The sequence below is a fragment of the Protopterus annectens genome, chromosome 3.part0 (assembly GCF_019279795.1).
Source record: "Protopterus annectens isolate FY-2018-M chromosome 3.part0, PAN1.0, whole genome shotgun sequence".
NCBI lineage: Eukaryota > Metazoa > Chordata > Ceratodontiformes > Protopteridae > Protopterus > Protopterus annectens.
In genome coordinates this window covers 314114141-314136558 of record NC_056731.1, presented here as the reverse complement: position 1 = coordinate 314136558, position 22418 = coordinate 314114141, and the positions used below count along the sequence as shown (strand labels likewise).

Here is a 22418-nt window from a genome sequence, read left to right as displayed (position 1 = left end):
GAAGTAATACAGAAAATGAACCTTAATCCTTTAACTTAGCCACACAAACTGCAAAAGGAATATCACTGAAGTCTAAAGAAGTAGCATTCCTTTATACTCAGCTCTGATAAAACAACTTATTAAGTAGAACATACTCTTTGAGATATATCTCACTAAACACACCTAGACAAAACATCTGTTTCTCGTTGTTTATCTGACAGACAACAAGCAGTCAAACTGAACATATCCTCCTTTCTTCCTATATCTGTAAGCATCCCCCAAGGCTCCACTTCTACTTAACATTTTCATTAATGATCTACACAAAGCTACCAAAGACTGTGCAACCATACAGTATGCAGATGACAACACCCATCTATGTAACTAATGCACAGAAAGGCTACAACTTACTCAGGAATCTCACCGCTCTGTAGAGACATGTCTCAAAAATTCCCAACTACTACTGCCCACCCCCAAAAACAAACACTATTACTCTTCACTGACAAACCATTCTGTGGCAACAAATACAACTTCACCTTAACCTCTTCCAACAGTACTACATTTGAAATAGTTTCACACAAGAAGCTACTACAAGTAGTAATAGATGAAACATGAATCCTGATTTTCATGTAACAGCAGCAGTAAAAAAAAAAACAAAAAAAAAACTGGGTATCCTCTATAGGATTAAGCCTTATTTAACAGAAGATGTGAAAATAATATTCATGGTCATAGCATATCTATCCCCAACCCCATTCTTATCAATCTTCAAGCTACACAATCAAAAATACAGGAGCAGTGGTATACCAGAACAGCTAAATTTGCAGATAACCTGACACATTCTTAGCTTAAAACTCCTCTAATTAGAACTGCCTCACTGCTTGTCTTACTCCAAATCCTACAACAATTGCATCTACCCAACACCTCCCCAAATAAAAACTGGATCAGTGCAGTTTAACACGTTGACACTCATCTTAGAAGCAGACCACATTACCACTTTCCAGGTTCCAGGAAATCATAATCCCAGAAAGTGATGACTATAATAAACTCTTGGGGAGGGGCTGCATCAAAATCCAACACTATCCATTTCTTAACTGGTATAATTTGCCAGAGTAACACTGTGCCTCTTTAAAAAAAAAAAAAAAAAAAAAGTATATTCAAAGGCACTTCAGAAACTGTAAGCAGTACATCCATTTTACAGTCCACGTGCTCTTACTTAAAGACTTCCTGTGGAGCTTCAGCAGTCAGGTTAAACTCCAGCATGAGGCTTCTAGCCTTAAAGACAATTTTATTAAGAGGATACCCTATGAAAGTGTTAGAAGGACAGTACGCATCAGTTATAAATGAAAGAGAAGACAAATATAAGATCCATATTTTAACTTCAGAAATATGAAAAGACCCCAGTTGTATACATAAAAGTAAAACATTAGCAAAAAAGCTGGTTACTTCTGTTGATGAAAACAATACTAAGAACATTATGGAGAATAACTGGAAATTTTTGAGCAAGTTTCCAAATATAGAAACACAGAGCTTGACTAGGACATTAGTCTGTGTTTTGAGATAGCTAAATGGGGTCATAAAAGGTTCCGAATTTCACAATGAGTTAAATTATTTATTTGACCAAACTGGGCATTCTGTTATGATGTTAATGATCAAGTATAATAATTTTTAACACTGAAATGTTGGCAAAAAAGCCTGACAAACTAGAGAGATTGATTCGTAATGATTTGTTGTTTGACCAGATGTCTTCTAACTTTTGGAATATTTTTCCTAAAGTTGACAAGTCTTGTGAATCTATTTTACAATGGAAATTGAAAAGTGACTGTGATGAACATTGTAGGGGGATTCCTTACCCAGCTCAACCTGGTAACCATGGCAACTAATGGTAGGTGAAGAGGAAGCGACATTGGACAGTTGTCAAGACCGAAGTGCAGATGGGCCAGCCCCTTTAGGAAAAACAGAATTGAGGAGGCCCGTACGTTATAACAACACTCAAGATTTTAAGTTATTTAACTTTTCATCCAAGTTATTCAAGACTGAACATGCCAATGTGCTTTCTAGAAGGCTGACATTTGTTCCAAACAGAAGCTCTGATACAGTTAATGTGCTCATTGACATAAAAGTTTTTGTGAGAAAAAAAGAACTTGTGTTCTTACCATAAAGTTCTATGTGTGTTGTCCATCTCGTCCTTTATTCTCACTTGTGGGTCGGATCCATCTTGGCCAATATTCTAGCTCGAGGCCTTCTGCAAAACTCGTGGGCTGCATCTGTACCCATAATTCCTTCCCCTGATTACCTCAGATCTTGTATGCCCCCAAAGGTGTACGAAGAGGAGATACATGGTAACTGTATGAAGATGCATGGAAATATATATATATAGATCTACTTTTAATTCTGGGTATACTTGACTTTCAGTATCTCGAGACTTAAATATCGAACACCCACTATACAGAAATATTAAAAAACCTAATGTCACTAAACCGAAAATTCATAATACCGAATTTTCAGCATGCGACATTCAGTTTTTTAATATAACCTCCACCACAAAAGCACAAACACCACCCCCCCCAAACCTTAACTAAAACACTAAACACACAAAACCAAGAAACAGTTCTCGACCAAAACCAAGAAAAACAGGCAATTCTCAGAAGAATGTCACCAAGCACAATTATAGCCACCACAATTGAAAAGTGAAATGCAAACTACTGTTTATTAACGCAATTCCAAAACCAAGGCGTTTTCGTCCTATCCATTGGACTTCATCAGATAATTTCTTACATCATTAAAATCAGTTTATATACTTCCTTCATTTCCATTTTCCAATCAAATAACTTCAATTAATTCACATAGACAAATCAGTTTACCTCTAAAAACTCATGAATATTAAAATACTAAAATACAATTCATTTAATTCACATAAATACATCGAACTTCTGTAAAAACTTTAACTTATATCTATTAATCACTTTTAAAATCAATTCCATTCATATTAAAGGGGCTACTTATATTTTTCTTCATTATATAATACATATTTAAATATATATATATATATATATATATATATATATATATATACACATATATATATATATATACACATATATACATATATATACATACACATTAATAGCAAAAGTTAATACAACAGCACCATCTACTGACCATATATTTTACTACACTTAAAATTATATTTTAGCTGCCTTTAATTTCAGTAGAGGTAAAATTGATATATATTCATTTAAACCTGGGGATTTATTTGCTTCCAGTGTAATCTGCCACCATAATTCTCTATATCCTATGGTGTCCTCCCATGGTCCCCCTCTAATATTCTTTATATGTTCAATTACAAAAAAATAAAATATACTGTCTTCACATACCTTCTTATGTCTATATAATGCATTAGTACCTTTCATTTTTATAATATCATAGGTATGCTGTAAATTATTCTTTTTAAAGTTCTCTCTGTTTTACCTATGTAAAAGGACCCACATTTGACACAGGTGGCCAGATACACTAATCCCTTGGTATCACAACTATATAATCCATTACTCAATCAATTTACCTCTGCTCTCAATATATATATTCTCCTTATTAACTATATACTTACACTGACTACATTTCCCACATTTAAATGTTCATTTTTTATTGTTAAAACTAGTTCTATTATTACTATTTTCCTTTTTCTAATGTTCTAAATATTCCTTTATATTATATGCATTTTTATATACCACCCTAGGAGTATCTCTAGGTAATTCTTCCAAATCAGTAAGGGCCATAAATCTTTCCCATTCCCTATAAAAAATGATTTAATGTTCTGATTCAAACTATTGTATTCTAATATAAAGGAAAGTCTATATTCTTCTTGTGAACTAGCACTATTGTTTTTTACCACATTATTATCCTTAATCTCTTTAATGCCTAAAATAGGCTCAAATTTTTCCATTCTTCCTTTTTCTATTTCTAACCTAATACTATTAACCAAACTTTTATCATATCCTCTATCTAAAAACATACCTTCTAATAGGTCACATTCTACCTTAAAGTCTTCCAACTTACTTGTCATTCATGACCCCCTCACAAATTGGCCTTTTATTATGTTTCTTTTACTATGCACTGGATGTGCGCTGTTATAATTCAGATAAGAATTACAATAAGTTAATTTTCTACATCCTTTAGATGCAAATGTACCTTCACTTTTAAATATTTCTATATCTAAGAATTGTAAAACCTTCTCAGAAACATTGTAAGTGAATCTAAGAAAAACAGTAGTTTGATTAATATATTTTATAAATTCTTCCAATTTTTCTTTTCCTCCTACCCAGAATATAACTATATCATCTAGGAACCTCTTATATAGGTTCCAATAAACATGGAACTCAGATTTAAGCACATATTTTTCTTCACAATTAGCCAGGACGATGTTTGCATATGTAGGTGCACAGGCTGCTCCCATGGCTACACCCTGCATTTGTTGGAAAAATTCCCCATTAAATAATAAAAAAATATTTTTAAGTACCATGTCCATCAAGCCTGTGCACACTATCTTATCTTTATGGGTCAATATTTTATCCAAAAATATTTCTTCTTCAAACATATTCATACCTTCTAAACAGGGAATAGATGAAAATAAATCTATTATATCTATTGTTACAAATAGTAACTTTTCAGTATACATGCTATTATCTATCATTCTTAAGAAATCCCATGAATCTTTTAATATAGCTAACTTGTTAATCCATATACGTTTAGTTTTACTATCTATAAATTTAGCCAAAGGTAATGTTTTTGAACCATCCGCTGAGACAATTGGTCTCAGCAGTGGGTCCACCACATTTTTATGGACTTTAGGGATGCCATAAATAACCGGTATTTTCGTTTTTTCCACTTTTAGATAAGTTAGCGTATTTTCATCAATAATTAATTCATTATACATACCCTCTAGTTCCATATCTATCCTCTTATAAGCTAAATCAATTTCATTTCTGGACACCACCCTATATTTATTCTCATCTGTCAAAATTTGATTCATTTTCCCTTCATAGGTAATGGTGTCCATAATAACTGCTCCCCCTCCCTTATCTGGTTTCATTATTCTTATTTTAGAATTGCTTTTTAGTTCATTCAATGCTTTATATTCCTCTTTATTAAGGTTCATATCACTTCCCATCTTTTTATATGTTTTTCTTATTTCTACTTCCATAACATTCTCTAAATTTTTAAGTTGTGGATGCAATGGGGGATTAAAAACTGAAGATTTCACTAGAGTTTTATTAATATTATATGGATTTGTGTGTTTATCATTCCTACCATATATTAATTTTAAGTTAACGTTTCTCGAAAACAATTTTAAGTCAAGGAGTGTAGATGTCAGTTCCCCTTTAACTTGTGGAATAAATTTAAAACCTTTTCCTAATAAACTAAAATGTTCTTCTTGAAGCTTAACATCACTATAATTATAGATAGTAAAACCATTTAAAGTATTAATAATACTTTCATCATTTATATCATTCTCATTTATATTAACATTAAGTATAAGATCTGGGTCCGGGGTACATACATTTAATATCTCTCCCCCCCCCCCCCATAGGAAAATTTTCATTTTGCAACCTATCCATTTCGCTATTTATCTTTGCCCTTTCTAATGGGGGAAATTCTTTATCATATAAATCATCCCTCCATCTCTCTCCCATTTCATCAAATTCCATTTCATTTCTTTTTTCATATGTATTTTTCTTATAATTATTATTATTCCTATTAAATCCATTCTTTCTATTATGTAAGTTTCCATAAGTACTTGATTTAGGATAACTTACATAATTTTCATAATCAAACAAATCACGTTTTAATTTCTCCATTTTTCTATTAATCAATCCGGTGCATTTTTCATCTATATCACCTCTTATTTTATAAAATTTTTCTCTCTCTTGCTTAATATCAAAAAACAGATCATTCTTAATAAGCGCCTCCAATACTTCTATATCATTCTGTAAAACAGTCAAATTTATATTATTTTCCTTAATAATTAATTTTAAAATGTCTAAACCACTATTATTATTACTAAACACACAAACCTACAAAACCTAAGCATAAGCAGGGGGGGCAAACCCTCCTGCATCCCCCACACCCCCGCTACTTATATATACCAACTCCAAGGTCGCACTACCAGGAAATACACAAAAAACTACCCCTACACATACACGTGAAAAACACACATATTGCACATTCAAAAAACACATCATCTTCAACAGGAACAAACACACACACTCACCCATCTAACCCATCCAACGACCAAAACTTCCCACAACACTAAAATACAAAAAACCCTACCCAAAGGCCTTAAACACTTCCAACTTACCTGAATCTCTGTACACAGCCACACATCGTCTACCATATCTAACTCACAAACCAGAATGCACCACAAACACACACCACAACACACCAATCCAACAGCAGATTCGATAATATAAAATTCGGTAAAGTGTAGTTTTGATTAACTGCACTTCCGAAATTTTGGTCTTGAGATACTGAAAGACTATCTTTCAGCATTTCGAGATTTAAAAGGGATCCTATATATTTACCCCAGGGATCACTGCAGTGGCTCTGCTGGACAGTGGCGCAGGGAACTAATGGCTCTGCTGGACAGAGGCACAGGGAACTAAGCTAAGGGGGTGGCAAAAGCCAACACATTCTGGCTAGGCTTATAAATGGCCTTTGGCAGACAGCCTAGTACTTACCTATGAACCTTATATGTATGTATATATATATATATATATATATATATATATATATATATATATATATATATATATATATAGAGGTCTACTTTGATTCACTGAAAATTTATTTAACTGAATTTCAAAACACTCACACCAAATCGCTGAAAGCTCAAATCACTGAAAACTCATTTCACTGAATGTAAGTACCTTTTGAGCAAATAAAATATATATGCCCTTTTCCCCACTGTAGTGTGATCCTGCAGTTAGTATATATAGTTGGGAGGGTGTGGGGGGCATAGCCCTCCACCTACCTTTAGTTTTATATTGTTAACTTTCAGTGAAATGAGATTCATAAATATAAAAACTAACTAGGTGGGGGCTACGCCCCTCACACACCACCCACTAGTGTATCAGGAGTCTAGGCAGGGGGAGGAGGGAGGACTGTGAGAATAAAAGACGAGATAGACAACCCACCTGGAACATTATGGTAAGTACATAACTTCTTTATGTGATGTTGTCAATCTTGCCTTTATTCTCACTTGTGTGACCGCGTCCCCAGCAAAAGAACTCTTGGGTGGCTCAAGGGAGACTATTCCTCAGGACCACACAACCAAAGGCTGCTCTACTCCTGGTGGCCAAATCTACTTTGTAATGATGGTGAAAGTATGAGGGTTGGCCCAAGTAGCTGCTGCACATATATCATCCAGAGGTATTCTAGCCTGGAAAGCTGCAGACGTGGCAACAGATGTAGTACAGCGGGGTTTAGCACCATTTGGAAGGGTCTTGTTAATATAATTGTAAATACAGGTAATACAAGATGTTAGCCATTTGGGTAATGTGACCTTTGAAACTGGGTAGCCTTTTCTTGTATCTGAGAATGAAACAAAAAGTTGGTCTGATTTTCTGAATTCCGATGTTCTGTGTAAATAAAAACGTAATTTTCTAAGAACATCAAGTAAATGAAAGAATATTCTCCTTTATTTTGAAAGTTGGGGAAGAAAACTGGAAGATCAATAGATTGGTTCAGGGTATTTTTTTTAACCGCCTTGGGTAGGAAAGATGGACTGGTGCGCAATGACACCCTATCTTTGTGAAAGGTTAGACATGGTGATTTTATGGACATAGCTTGTAATTCAGATACACTTCTAGCAAAAGTAACTGCCACCAAGAACAGAGTTTTCCATGAGAGATACTTCATATTGCATGTGGCGGAAGGTTCAAATAGAGGACGTACAATATTAGTCAAAATGAAATTTAGATCCGAAGGAGGCATTGGGTGTTTGAGGCCTTACTTTGCAAAGTCTATGACCTATAATTGGACAGTCATTATCTCCTATATGAAAATTAGAGATTGTATCTAGTTGAACTTTCACTGAAGCTGCTGCTGTTCCATTATTGAAGATCTCTGTCAAAAACTGAAGAATAACATGAACTGGTGCTGTAAAGGGATCTATGTCTTTATTTTAGCCCATATTACAAATTTCTTCCATTTGATTCTATAAAGTTTTCGACTAGATGATTTATGAGATGATAAAATTATATGCTTGACTAGACAGGGCAGGGATAAAAACCTGGCAATTAAGGGAACTGAAGCAGCTAAGTTGTTAATCTCAAACTGTTTAGGTTGGGCTGAAACATTCCTGATGGGTGTGTCAGAAGGTCTGGAACTGAGTCCAGAATCCAGGGTTCGTCCCGGAGATGAGGCTGAAGAAAGGAAAACCAGATATGACGAGGCCAGTATGGGGCAATTAGGATAATGGTTGTCTCCAACAAACTTGCTTTCTGTAGGAGCTTTGGGATAAGAGGAATAGGGGGAAACACATAAACTCCTGTGGGCCAGTCGTGAACAAGTGTATCCCTTGGTGACTCCCCCATTGGGGAGATTAGGGTGAAATAGTTGCTGCATTTGGCATTTTTGGGTGATGCAAAAAGGTCACAACAAGGCTAGCCCCATTTGCAGAATATCACATCCGCTACATTCTGACTGAGGAAACCACTCGTGTGGCCAAAAGATATCTCTGCTCAATTTGTCTGCAATCACACTGGATCTCCCCGGATGTGCATTGCTATTATAAAGCAGTTGGAGGCTATCGCCCAATGCCAGACCCTGAGAGATTCTCAACAAAGTGGGTATGATCTGGTTCCCCCTTGTTTGTTGATATACCATACTACCAACTTGCTGTCGGTATGGATCGCAATTGTCCCTGTAGGAAGAGAGTCCTGAAATATTTGCAATGCTAAAAGCACTGCTCTCACCTCTAAGACATTTACATGCAGGAGAGCCTTGTGGTCCTGCCAGATGCCTTGAACCGTCTTCCCTAGAAAATGTCCCCTCCCTCCCTATCTGGGAAGCGTCCATGGTCATAGTGGCTAGAGGTTGTGGGGAAATAAAGGAGCAGCCCTGAAGAACAGATTGTGAGTGGAGCCGCCATTGTAGATCTTTCCTGCAGGCCTCAGTTATTATCTTGTCAGACATAGGAAGTTCCAAGATTGACCACTGGGCAAATAGCATCCATTGGAGTACTCTCATATGAAGGCGAGCTACAGGAACTCAAATGATGGAAGCAGCCATTTTCCCTAGCACTTGTAGAACCAGTTTCACAGTGGCTTTGGACTTTAAGAGTGTTCTGGTTAGATGACAGAGATCGTGCACTCTGTCTTGACAGAGTCTTGCTATTTGAGTGGTAGTATCTATTTCTGCTCCTAAGAACCTTAAGGATTGCAATGGTTCAAGCACAGATTTTTCGTAATTTGCAGTAATGCCCAGAGAGGATCAGAATTGAAGAATATAATCTGTTGACTGGAGAAAGTGATGCCTGGTCGGGGCAGATACGAGCCAGTCGTCCAGATATGGGAATACCCGGATTCCCTTGCATTTCAGGTGAGCCGCCACTACTGCCATACATTTGGTGAACACTCTGAGGGCTGCAGTGAGACCAAAGGGCAGAGCTCTGAACTGGAAGTGACTGGCTCCCAGCCAGAAACGTAAGAACCTATTGGACCATCTGTCCATTTTGATATGGTAGTATGCATCTTTGAGGTCTATAGAGCACATCCAGTTGTCATTTTCCAGGATCTGATGTATCGACTGTAGTGTTACCATCTGGAACATGGTCTTCTTCACTGATATGTTTAGGTTGTTGAGATCCAGAATGGGTCTCCAGTCCCCTGTTTTCTTTGGAACTAAAAAGAATCTTGAGTAGGTTCTGGATCCTTTCTGGTCAGGGGGACTTCTTGGAGGGCTCTTTTGCTTAGCAACTCTTGAATTTCTATAGTTGCTTGTTATTTTTCACTGGGTCAAACATCTGGAACAGCTTTGTTTCTGGGCATTGGGAGGGAGAAAGGGATGATACATCCTCTGGATATTATGTCCTGCACCCATTTGTCATTTGTTATTTTTTGCCAGGTTTCTTGGTGCAGGGATAATCGTCCCCAATTAACTCCAGAGGGGAGGAAAGTACAGTTTTGTACCTACCATAAATGTAGATATCCGATAGGTATGCATCTGCAGTCCTTACATATGGGTTGTCCTGCCTCAGGCAGCCCTTCGGTCGGCCGGATTCCAAAGTCTGGGTCCGGCATCGGCTGATGTCGCCCTTTTCCCCGACGTCAGAGCGCCTGGGGTATAAAAGCGTCAGCCGACGTCATCTTCCTCAGTTTTTCTTGCCCCAGATGCCAGGTGCCCTCTAAAGAAGGCTAAATTTTGGAGAAATGAATAAATTCCAATCATGCACAATAAAAAACAAATACACCATAAACGATAACCCCAGCTAGCTAAAATAAGGGATAGGTACCCAAAGAATACCACAGAGGGGTAGGAGGGAGGGAAAACCTGACTGCAGATGCATACCTATCGGACATCTACATTTATGGTAGGTACAAAACTGTACTATGTCCTTCAAGGATGCATCTGCAGTCCTTACATATGGGTAGAATACCATAGCCAAGCTGGCGGTGGTAGGACCTAAGAAAAGGATGGTGTAGCTAACATGCCCTGCAGGACTGCAGTAGCAAAGCCTGCTGTGGCTCTGGAATATAAAGGCAAGTTGTAATGCTTGGAAAATGTATGCACAGAACTCCATGTAGCAGCTTCTAAAATGTCCTTTGTAGCCACCCCTCTTAAGAAGGCTGTGGAGGTGGCTGTTGCTCTGGTGGAATGAGGTCTGATGTTAGCTGGCACAGCTTTTCCATGAAAAGAGTAACAGAATCGAATGCAATTTCCTATCCATTTTGAAATTGTTTGTTTGGAAACTGCTTTTCCTTGTACACCAGCAGCATATGCTACTAACAGCTGGTCAGTTTTTCTGTAAGTCTTAGTTCTGTCCAAGTAGTAACGCAACTGTCTGTGAATGTCCAGGGTATGCAGAAGTTTCTCTCCTTTATTCTGTGGATTTGGAAAGAAAGTAGGCAGGTGGATAGCTTGGTTCAGTGAGACCCTGGATACCACCTTTGGCATGAATGAAGGATTGGTTCTCAAAGAGACTCTGTCCTGATGGAAAATGAGAAATGGTTGTACTGCCATAAGGGCCTGTAACTCAGATACTCTTCTTGCTGAGGTTATGGCCAGAAGAAAGGCAGTCTTCCAAGACAGGAATTGTAGTTCTGAAGATGCTGCTGGTTCAAAGGGAGGTAGAGTTAATTTTTCCAACATGAAGTTAAGGTCCCATGTAGGCACTGGTGGTTTCCTTGGAGGGTTGATGTTTTTTATCCCTCTTAGAAACTGCCTTAGCACAGGATGAGAAAATACAGGTGGATCACTGTTGTACTCTGCTGAAATAGCTGAAGCATGAATTTTTATGGATGAATAAGAAAGGCCATTATGGAGTATTTCAGCCAAGTATTCAAGGATATGTGGAATGCTCATCACTGTCGGATCCTGGCCCTTTGCGGTGCTCCAGGTTCGAAATCTTTTCCATTTTGCTGAATATGCCTTTCTTGTGGAAGGACGGCGAGCTTCCATGATGATATCCTTTACCCTCTTGGATAGTTTATCCTGGCTAGGAGTCGAGGTATTTTCCAGGCTGTCAGCTGCAAGGTTTTTAGTCTGGAGTGCAGAGTTTTGTAATTGTGCTGTGTCAGAAGAAGTGGCCATTGTGGTACAGGCCACGGTTTCATGCGTGACATGCTCTTTAACAGTGGGTACCAGTGTTGTCTTGGCCAGTCCGGAGCTATCAGAATCACTTTTGGTTGCTCTGTCCTGATCTTCAGTAAGACCTTGGTCATTAATGGAAGAGGTGGGAATGCATATACTGTTAGAGCATTCCAACTGAAGGATAGGGCGTCCACTTTCCATGCTTGAGGGTGGTATGTCCTTGTGCAGAATTTCTTCAGTTGGTGGTTGTGGGGGGAGGCAAAAAGATCTATGTCCGGCCTTCCCCATGATTGTGCTATCTGAAGAAAAATGTCTGGATGCAACATCCATTCATGTGGATCCATGGTGTTTCTGCTTAGGCTGTCCGCCGGTACATTGTCCTTTCCTGGTACGAACTGGGAATGCAGCTCTATATTGAGTTTTAGGGAAAGTTCCCAAAGATTCATTGCCAGCCTGCAAAGAGGGTAGGAATGGGTACCTCCTTGCTTGTTTATGTACCACATAACTGTGGTATTGTCTGTCTTTATTAGCAGGTGACCTTGATGCAGGAAGTGTTCGAAGGCCTTGACTGAATGTATCACTGCCAGCATTTCCTTTTGGTTGATGTGCAGGTGCAATTCCTTTTGTGTCCATTGCCCTTGAATACATCTGCCCTTCATGTGCGCTCCCCATCCATGGTCTGAGGCGTCCGTTGTAATGGTTTGGCTGATATGTGGCTTGCTGAAAGGCAGACCCATGTTTGACTGGCTTGTTTGTGCCCACCACAGAAATTCCTTTTGAAGGCATGGAATGAGGGGGATCAAAGTTTCTAGGCTGTGACTGTGTTGAGACCATAGACTCCTTAGGTACCATTGTAGTTTCCTCATATGCAGCCTTGCTTGTGGAATCAGAAGAATGCAAGATGCCATGAAACCCAGGGCCTGCAGGATTTTCCTTGCAGTCAGCTGGGTTTGTGTTGTCAAATTTCTGAAATAATCCGGTAATTGTTCTTGTTTTTCTTCTGTGAGAAAAGCCATTTGGGTGTTTGTATCCAGCTGTGCACCCAGAAAAATTATTCGTTGGGATGGAACAAGTCTTGATTTCTGAATGTTGACTGTGTATCCCAAGGCCTGTAGTAGGCAGATGGCATAGTTCAAGTGTTTTACCAATGTTTGTTGGCTGTCCGCTTGTATAAGGCAGTCGTCCAGGTATGGGTATATTTGAATCCCCTGAAGTCTGCAATATGCAATTACTGATGCCAGGCATTTCGTGAATACTCTGGGCGCAGTAGATAAGCCAAAGGGCAATGCTGAGAATTGATAATGCTCTGAACCTGCAAGAAATCTGAGGTGTCTTCTGCAACTTTGTCTGATAGGGACATGCAGGTATGCCTCCTTGAGGTCTAGAGTTACCAGCCAGGACCCCTTGCCCAGCATGGGAAGGAGTTGCTGTAAGGTCAGCATTTTGAATTTTGGCACGATGAGATAAGTATTCAGTGCGGACAAGTCCAGAATAGGCCTCCATTGCTTTTCTTTTCTTGGAACAAGGAATAGTCTGGAATAAAATCCTTGGCCTTGTTCTGTGTAAGGAACATTTTCTATTGCCTTCATTTGTAGTAGTTTGGAAATTTGCTTGAAAGCCTCTGCCCTTTGATTTGGTGGCAGGTTTGGCATGCCTTGTCTTTTTGGTAATGTATGAAAATGGAATCTGTATCCTTTGTCTATTATTTGCAGTATCCATTTGTCCTTTGTAATACTGTGCCAATTTTCTGAGAATAAAGATAGCTTTCCGCCCAAAGGTGCTTCCAATTGAGCCCTGGTTGACGGAGTCAAAGTCAAGTCATTGAGTTTGTCCTGGCGCAGTAGTTGTAGGTCCTGCACTACCTCTCTGGTTAGGAGGCTGCCACTTGACGTCCTCTGTAGGAGCCTCGAGTTTGCCCTCTACCTCTGGCACGCCTGTTTCTGCCTCTTTGAAATCTGTCTGTGTCTGGAAAGGACCAATTCTTAGAAGGCCAATTTCTGCTGAATCTTGGTGGTTGGACCTGGAGAAAATCTTTGACTGTTTGCACTGATTTAGCCTTTTCCTCAAATTTCTTTAAGACCTCTTGAGCCGTGGAACCAAATAACTTTTGTTTTTCCAGTGGTGCATCCAGAAGCTTTGCTTTAACATGATCTGGCAGTGTTTGTTCCTTCAGCCAAGCATGTCTACGTATGACTGCACCTGTCATTGCTGACCTACATGAAACTTCCAATGCATCATAACCACACTGTAAGAAATGGTTGCTAACCTGCTGAGAGTTATGCACCAGATCCTGAAGCGTCTTACGGTTTAGGGGTTCAGGCGAGGATAGTTTTTTTATGCAATTCATCTAACAGATAATCTTGATACTGTATCATATGGAATTGACAATTTAATGCTCTCATAGAAAGAGTGGAAGAAGTATATACTTTTTTACCCCATCTCTCTAAAGCCCTGGATTCCCTTTCAGAAGGGAGTGGATTCTTGGCAGTGGTGGTTGTAACCCCTTTAGGGCCCTGGGAAATAGTTTCTGGGTCAGCAGAGTGGCCCTTGTAAAGGTATAGATGTGAGTCCGGGACCCTGTAGTACCTGTCAGGTTTGACAGGAGCCAGAGGAAGGGAGTCAGGGGAAATACTAGACTCAGAGTACACATCTTCTACAACATTTAAAACAGGAGGAATAGCCAAAGGTCTATGCTGAAGTAAATGTAAAAAAGTCCTTAACCTCTTCCTGGAATCAGAGAATTCCTGGCCTTGCCATTTGAAATGCTCTCTCATGGAGTGAAGGGTCTCCCCAAAGGAAAACTCTTCAGGGGGGGAGGCCGAGGGAATAGATTCCTCTGCATCAGAATCCTCGTAGGCCGGAAGGGCCTCCTCCTGGTAGTCTGAAAGGGCAGAGTCATCTGTGGCCTCATCAGAAGACTGGGGATCTGTCTGCTCAACCCTGGGCCTTTTGCCTGGAGGTGGTTGAGAGCCCCTGCCTGGATGTGGCTGAGAGCCCCTGATTAAGGAAATAAGGTATTCAGCCAAACTTAAAATTTGTGAACCGGTAGTGGATCCCTGAGGAATAGCCTTGGGAGGGACAGATTTTGGCTGTTTAGCAGCTTTAGCCCGTGTAAAGGCCTTAATGGACATGGATACAGGAGGCCTGGCTGCCCCACGTGCTGGAGTAGTTTTATCAACAGAAATGGTGTTGGATATTTCCTGATCACCGGTTTCAGACGGAAATTCTATGACCGACCCCGGGATGGCCTCCGGCACCGAAGTTGCCGGTTGTGCGGTGTCGTCGGTAAGAAGCGGTAGAGATTCGGCTTCAATAGAGACCGAGACACTCGCGGTAGGCCTAGGCGTGGAGTCGGCCGAAACCACGGACCTTGCGTGTCGGTCCTTATCCTTTCGTTTTTTTGGTAAATGAGCTGTCGGAAGCTCTGACGGCATGATACAAGAGAAATTTTCCCCAAAAAATTCCTCTGCAAACTCTGCCCGACGCCTGAGAGTGCGTTTATTGAAGGAAGCACAGGCTGAACAGGCCGAGACGTCGTGGTCTGGGCCTAGGCAGGGTAAGCAGTAAGAGTGGAAATCCTTATGAGGTATTTGTTTCCCACAAGATAAACAATTATTAACTTTAACCGTTTGATCTGACATCGGCTGAGGCAAGAAAGAGTCCCCAACAGGGTACTTAGCTTTTTTGAAGACTTCGGTAGCTGAAATCACAGGAGCTGGCCGACCGGCACTTGCGAACTGCTTCTGTTTCGGGCACCTCGCGGCAAGAAAGACTGAGGAAGATGGCGTCGGCTGACGCTTTTATACCCCAGGCGCTCTGACGTCGGGGAAAATGGCGACATCAGCTGACGCCGGACCCAGACTTTGGAATCCGGCCGACCGAAGGGCTGCCTGAGGCAGGACAACCCATATGTAAGGACTGCAGATGCATCCTTGAAGGACATCCAGGCACTCTTTCAGGAGCACTGGAAAGGTCTTCCAAAGAAAGATTCCCTGGTGCCTTGGTTTTATGGACCCCTACTCGAAAGTGAAGTCTCCTGTTATTGTTTCCCCCTCTCCCCCTGGGGGAACTCTCACCTTGTGTGTCCTGATAAGATTTCTGGGATTTTCTGAACCACATTTTTCCACTACCTTTTTGGCCCTTAGGAAATGGTCTGGTAGGAGTGGAGAAACATACTCCAACAGCAGATAAGGTCCTACCATCTTGTTCACACCTGGTGACTGTTTCCTTCACTTTTGGCCCAAAAAGGGATGAGCCATCAAAGGGAGTGTTAATGAAGGAAGACTTGAAGGGCTCCGCAAATTTGCAAAGGCACATCCAGGCTTGTCTCCAAAGAGAGATACCTGAGCCTGCTGCCCTACTCATTCCATCCGATGCATAACAAAACAGCCTCATGTAAGAGCTGACGACGGAGTTTAAAATAGCGAGCTGAGCACTGACTTTTTCTGCTGCTGCATCAGCTACAGCTCATTGAAGGGAGTCTGTTAACTCTTTAATTACGTCCCTCTAAAGTCTTGTGAAGTGAGTTAGGTAATTCATGGACCGCAAGGCAAAGGTCGCTGAAGCAAAGCCATGCGTCCCATATCTATCCATAGTCCTGAAGTCTTTATTAGGAGGATGGCTATAGGTACTTGTTTCAGAGAGTTAATTTCTGGTGGCCGCCGCCACAACCATGGCATCAACTCCTATGCCTTTTATAAGAAAGTTTTTGTCTTTGGGGGCAGTGATGTATTTGTTAGGCTTCCTAGGAGTAGGGTCTATGGTATCTGGGGTTTCCCAAGCCTTTTGAGAGACAAGGTCGATAAGCTCATCAAAACTTGGAGTAACCCAAGAAGTTGAAGGGCGAGACGCAAAGGCCTTCAGGAATACCAACTCCTCAGCTGAAGGGGGTGAGGACTGCCAATCACCTCTCTATTTCAGCAGTTCTAGGATGTCTCCAAAGGAGACATCTTCAGGAGGCAATCGTGGGGACCCTTCTGCCTCATTGAGGTCAGTATCAGATGTGACAGACTCTTCTGGGGAGTCTAGATGTTTCCTCTTACATGTCCTCTTCCAAGGACCTCTTCAGTGGGGTACTCTGGAGAGGTTTCAGAAGAGGGGGCAGTACCCTGAGGTACATCCTGAGTCCTAGCATCTCTGCGGACCTGTGGAGAAGGCCTGTGAGAAGACAAAGACACCTGACCTAAGGAGGGAGGAAGAACTGATGAAGACTGTGTGTCAAACTCTGAAGAAGTCAAGGCCCTCCTCATTACCTGTAAGGCAGGCCCTCCCCGCTTTGAGGAGATCCCCGAAGCAGAGGTAGGAGCCTAGCTCGCCCATGCCATGACCTCTGGGGATAAAATTGGCTCCGAAGACATCCAAAAAGTTTCTGCAGACCTGAGAAGGGAGTGTCGGCTCCTAGAGGTCTCATGTTCTGAAGGCACTGAGACACTCGGGGCTGATGTTGGATCTGAGGAGGTTATAAGTCCTGGAGCCAACACTGACACAACTTGGATGCCAGAATCTTCCAGCTCCAAAGCAGGAGGATGGATCGGAGGAGGAACTATAGCTGGAGAAAGGATTTTGTCTGAACTGATTCCTTTGGGCTCAGATCCATGAGAATGCTGGCCAAAGTGTCTTTAAAAGTCTCTCCATGACCCTATCCATGTCTTCATCTGACAGACTCCTGGATGGACCTAGTGGATAGGGAAGGTGATCTTGAAGGGGCCAAAACTGGAGAAGGGAGCCTGGAAGAAATCTCTTCTACTGAAAGTGATCAGCTCCTGTGTCTTTGCGCTGAGGAAGTTGTTGGTGCCAGTTAGGATTCTCGCTCCAGAGAAGTACTGGAGCCAGGAGTGGGTGTCAGTTCCAATACAGCCTTCAAATCAGTCAATTTCGGAGCATTATCCTTCAGCTCTGACGAGGATCTTGGTTCCGATGAAGGTCTTTTAACTGGTTTGTCTGACTTTTCAGTAGATATAGTCTCCGAGAAAGGCGTTTTTAATATCAATTTGTTCTTACATTCCATCAAAGCACATTGAGTAAAGTTGTGGAAGATGGAACAAGACTCTTGTAAGTGTATAGCCCCTAAGCAATACAAGTAAAAGGTATGCGAATTGCTAAGGGGCATTTTTTTTATTACATTTCTCACACTTTTTGAAGGCTAAAGGCTTTCTTTCTTTCTGAGACATTATCAATGTAAGAAAGGAAAGAGAGATACAAAATCACTCACACTCAAGAAATTTAAGTCCTCTAACTTAAACGGACTTAAGACACTGTCTCACGCAGAATAGGGTTTTAAAGTTTAAAGGTTAAGATTTTACGAAACAGGAAAGAACTTCCTCTAACTTAAATGGACAGTCCCAAATGCCCTCTAATTTAAATGGATGTATGAAAACAAGAAGTTATGTACTCACCATAACGTTCGATGTCTGTAGTCTATCTCGCCTCACATCATTACATAAAATTACATTAAAATTACATCATTACATTAAATAAGGTTAATACAGTAACCAGTTTGATGGAATTGGTATTGAAAAATATATTTTTACTTTTCGAAGGTCAACTGTTTAAACAAAAAACTGGTGTGGCAATGGGGAAGGTGTGCACCCCCATTTCTGCCAACTTTGTAATGGATTTTTGGAAATGTAATTATGTCATAAAACAGACAGTTTAAAGAGTGTTTTTTACTTCATGTGAAATTTCTGAGGGCATATTTAATTTGTGGAAGGATTCCTGAGAAAAAATACTAAAAGTTTTAGATCTTAATAATGCAACAAAATTTCTGGGTTTCACATGGACTACTGACAAGGGTAAAATAAATTATTTAGATACTGATTTAATGAAAGACTACATTAAATGCAAATATAAGTCTGGCATTTATAGGTAAGTAATGTTTTCAAATTCTTACCTGCACTATAGGAGTATGTACCCTAAACATCAAAAAAAGTCAGTTGTAAAAGGGCAACCAGTAAGGTTTGCAAGGATGATCTCTAAGTCTGACATATTTGTTGAAGAGTGTGACAACATAGTAGAAATGTTTGTCAAAACGGCATACTCAATAGATTTTGTAACAGATATCAAGAATGAGGTTATAGTCAAACAAAAGCGTGTTTTTTATGTGCCTTTCACTGAAGCCACTTCTTGTAATATGGCACATCAGTTAGGAGTGGAAAATAAAAAAATGGACAGACTAGTGCTAACGATGTACTTAGTTTGAGTAATGTTAATAAAACATTTGTCACTATGTTTACGTTGGACAGTGAGCTCATTTCTGAGGTTTTGTTTAAGAATTGGACCTTGTTTTTATATGATAAAGAAATACTGGAAAAAGTGGGACTCAGTCCTGACAATGCATATAGGAAAGCAAAACCTTTTAAAAAAGTATTTGCAAAAAGGTGATACCCTAAGAAGTTGTCCAAAAAGTTGCCCAAAAGAACTAGGCAGTAATAGGGGCATGAAAAAAATGGGAATGATGTTGTCCCCAGTTTGCTTCTACTTTAGTGAAGGACACCTTTCAAGTTAGGGATGTCACCTATTATTTGCAGGGAAAATATTCATGCAATTCCAAGATGGTTGTTTACTTAGCATAATATAAACAGTGTCCGGCATTTTATATAAGAAAAACCTCTTGAAAACTCAGAAAAAGCATATATGAACACTTGGCCAATATTTGTAAACAAAGTTATTAATGCACTTTATAAGCACATTGAGTTGGAAAGTTCATATACATTTGTTTTTTGGTAATAGAGCAAGTTAAAAGAGACTTGTGAGGTTTAATCACAGAACAACATTTAGAAAAATGTTAACTAGAATGGCAGCTAAGATGCCATTAGATTTCCTGGACTCGATGCATTCTCTATTAGTTCAGTCTTGAAGTTAAAGTACTATGTTTTGTAATTAAATAATTAAAGCGATTTTATTAATGGACCATTTGTAATGAATGCATAATGTTTTTAACCAATACAAGTAGAATGCTGAAACTAATGGTTGTTCTGATGACGTTCGCAATGTGTAACATAAGTGCTTAAGAAGAGTTTATTGTTTTATTAAAGTGAATTTTAATAGTTGAACTGGTGTGGACTAGTTTGTTGTTTTGCTTGATGTAGGGTCCTTTTAGTTTATAAGTTTCCAAACATGCTCGAGGCATTAATAGCTGGCCTTAATTTAGTATATGTCAGGGTGAGAACTATCAACAACCAATTAGGTAAGAAAATGGAACCAAGAAAGATGGTGAAATTAAAGCATGTGGGAGCTGTATTTAATATATGTATTTACTGACTAATGCCACAAATGTTATGTAGCTTGTTGTATGGTTTGATGGGCATTCTATACAAGGAAAATCCTGCAAACACACACAAAAAAAAAAGTAAAAAAGTAGATTTTTATGTTTCTGGGTGGGCTTTTTTGAGGTGTGAGTTTTTGGAAACTCGATCTTATGGTCTCTTTGACATGCTTTTCGAGTTTCCGGGAAAGCTGATCACTTGACAGACTCATATATATATATATATATATATATATATATATATATATATATATATATATATACATATATATATATATATATATATATATATATATACACACACATATATATATATATATATATATATATACACACACACATATATACATATATATATATATATATATATATATATATATATATATACATATACATACATACATATACACATATACAACAAAAGGAAATGCACTGTTTAGACATACTTTAAACATGCAGTTTTGGAAAATGTTAGCTCACTCTATGGAAAGGGTATGTTAGAAGACTTGTTGGACTGGAGAGAATATGTGTAACACATGAAATTAAATGAATGTATTAAACCAGGGTTAAATGAGGTGAAAAACATTAAAATATGTTTTAAAAAAAGATCATTGCAGCAATGATCAGCTGACCATTTTAGCCCCTTTATTTATTATTGCTTTATTCTTTTGTTATAAGTCATATTTTTTCTTGGTTGGGAGCTTTACTACTGGATAAAACAAACTTCTCACATGCTTTTTTTTTTCAAATTGACTTAGAAGAACTAAATGGAAGGATACTTCCTTAGTACAATCATTGGACTAATCATAGTTCCTTCTTTCCACTCATTCGTTACACAATTATAGCTTCATTTATACTAGTGTTTCTACCTGGGTAAATTTCATTTTGTGTTTAACTTAGTGGTAAAAATGAGTTATCTCAACAGCCAATACATTGATACTGCCACTTACCACCATGATAATATGGCGACTGCAGAAAAGAAGTTAAAGAAACACTAAATTTCCTGAAAGAATCGAATTTTGCTGTAATTCTGTTTCAGTTTACAGTGTACCTCAATGAATCATACAAGGCAAGCATTCAGTCTCCAAACACTTCTTTATGATTTAGTCATATGATACAGTACCTCACCATTTACTCAGGACACGCATGCTAATGAACCTCAGCTCATTAAAGCTTTTCAGATCCTTACTGGTTATGACTGTTGGCTAGCACTGCTTCTTACTCTAATTCAGTTCTCTGCTAGGGTGCCTTCTGTGTAAAATATGCACAGATTTTTGCCAGGTGTCCCGGTTTCCTCTCATATCCCGTAAACATGCTTGTAGGTGAACTTAAAACCTTCCAAACTGCCCTTAGGTATCCATTTCAAGTGTGAACTGGTTGGTACCCCATGAAAACTATCTTTCTTTGCCTTGCACCCAGTGAGTGCAAGGATAGGTTTTGGTTCCCCCAGTGATCCTGAACTGGATTAAGATGGTATTCAGAGAATGAATAAATGAATGACTGAATGTTTAATCAAATCATATGGACACTAAATATAAGAAAATAGTGTAGACAATTTAAACAATGCAATTAACTTTCTGTTATGATAATACAAGCAAATAACTGCTCATAAAACATTGGCAATTGTAACAACTAATAGTGATTTTATTACAAAATGTTTACCTCTGATCAACAAATCACCTCATGGTGACTGAGAAAGAACCCACACATCTGCAGTTGGTGTTCAGTTCTGATTGGGATTATTAACGAATAAAAGAAACTACATCTAAAATAACTGTTACCTGCAGCTCCTGATGATCAAACATTCTTAGCCACTCCAAATTTACAACATTGGCCAAACCTTGTCTGAAAGCAAGGCAGTGTTGACGAATTTGTTTATTTAGCCTGTAGTCAGCTATAAGGTGAATGTATGCTATTCGGTTAGCACTAGTAACAGGAATGTCCTTACCACCAAGCTTTAACTCCACAACCTGAAAGAAAAAAACAGAAAAGTGTAACTAGATTATGTTAGAAAAAAATACACATTATACTAAAGCATTACTATTCACCAAGCTGATGTATACAAAGTAGTGACCTACTTCTATAGATATATAAATGCTGAGAGGTAACCACGCGATTAATTGCCAACTGAAACAAGTTAGTGAATGCTTCAACTTCATGAAATTAAAAATTATGAAGACAGCCCAAAAATAACACTAGTAAGCAAAAACAATAATAAACATTAAATGTTAAATTAAAACGAATCAGTATTCCAATATTCCACAAAAGAGAAAAAGAAAAAAGTGGAATGAAGTATCAAGCTGGATACAAACAATTTTAGGATTATGAGTTTATAAATGAGTGGAACCTACTATGTGATTAAACCTCATGTTAT

At 39.0% G+C, this 22418-nt stretch overlaps 1 protein-coding gene across 1 annotated transcript in view; it reads right to left on the bottom strand.

The window, feature by feature from the left end:
* The window catches only part of UBE3C (ubiquitin protein ligase E3C), a 2314788-nt gene that overhangs the window by 279306 nt on the left and 2013064 nt on the right, over nucleotides 1-22418 (bottom strand). Inside the window, exon 21 of the mRNA XM_044064789.1 lies at nucleotides 21826-22014. Within this exon, the coding sequence (XP_043920724.1) occupies nucleotides 21826-22014 (189 nt within the window). The remainder of the gene's footprint in view (nucleotides 1-21825; nucleotides 22015-22418) is intronic.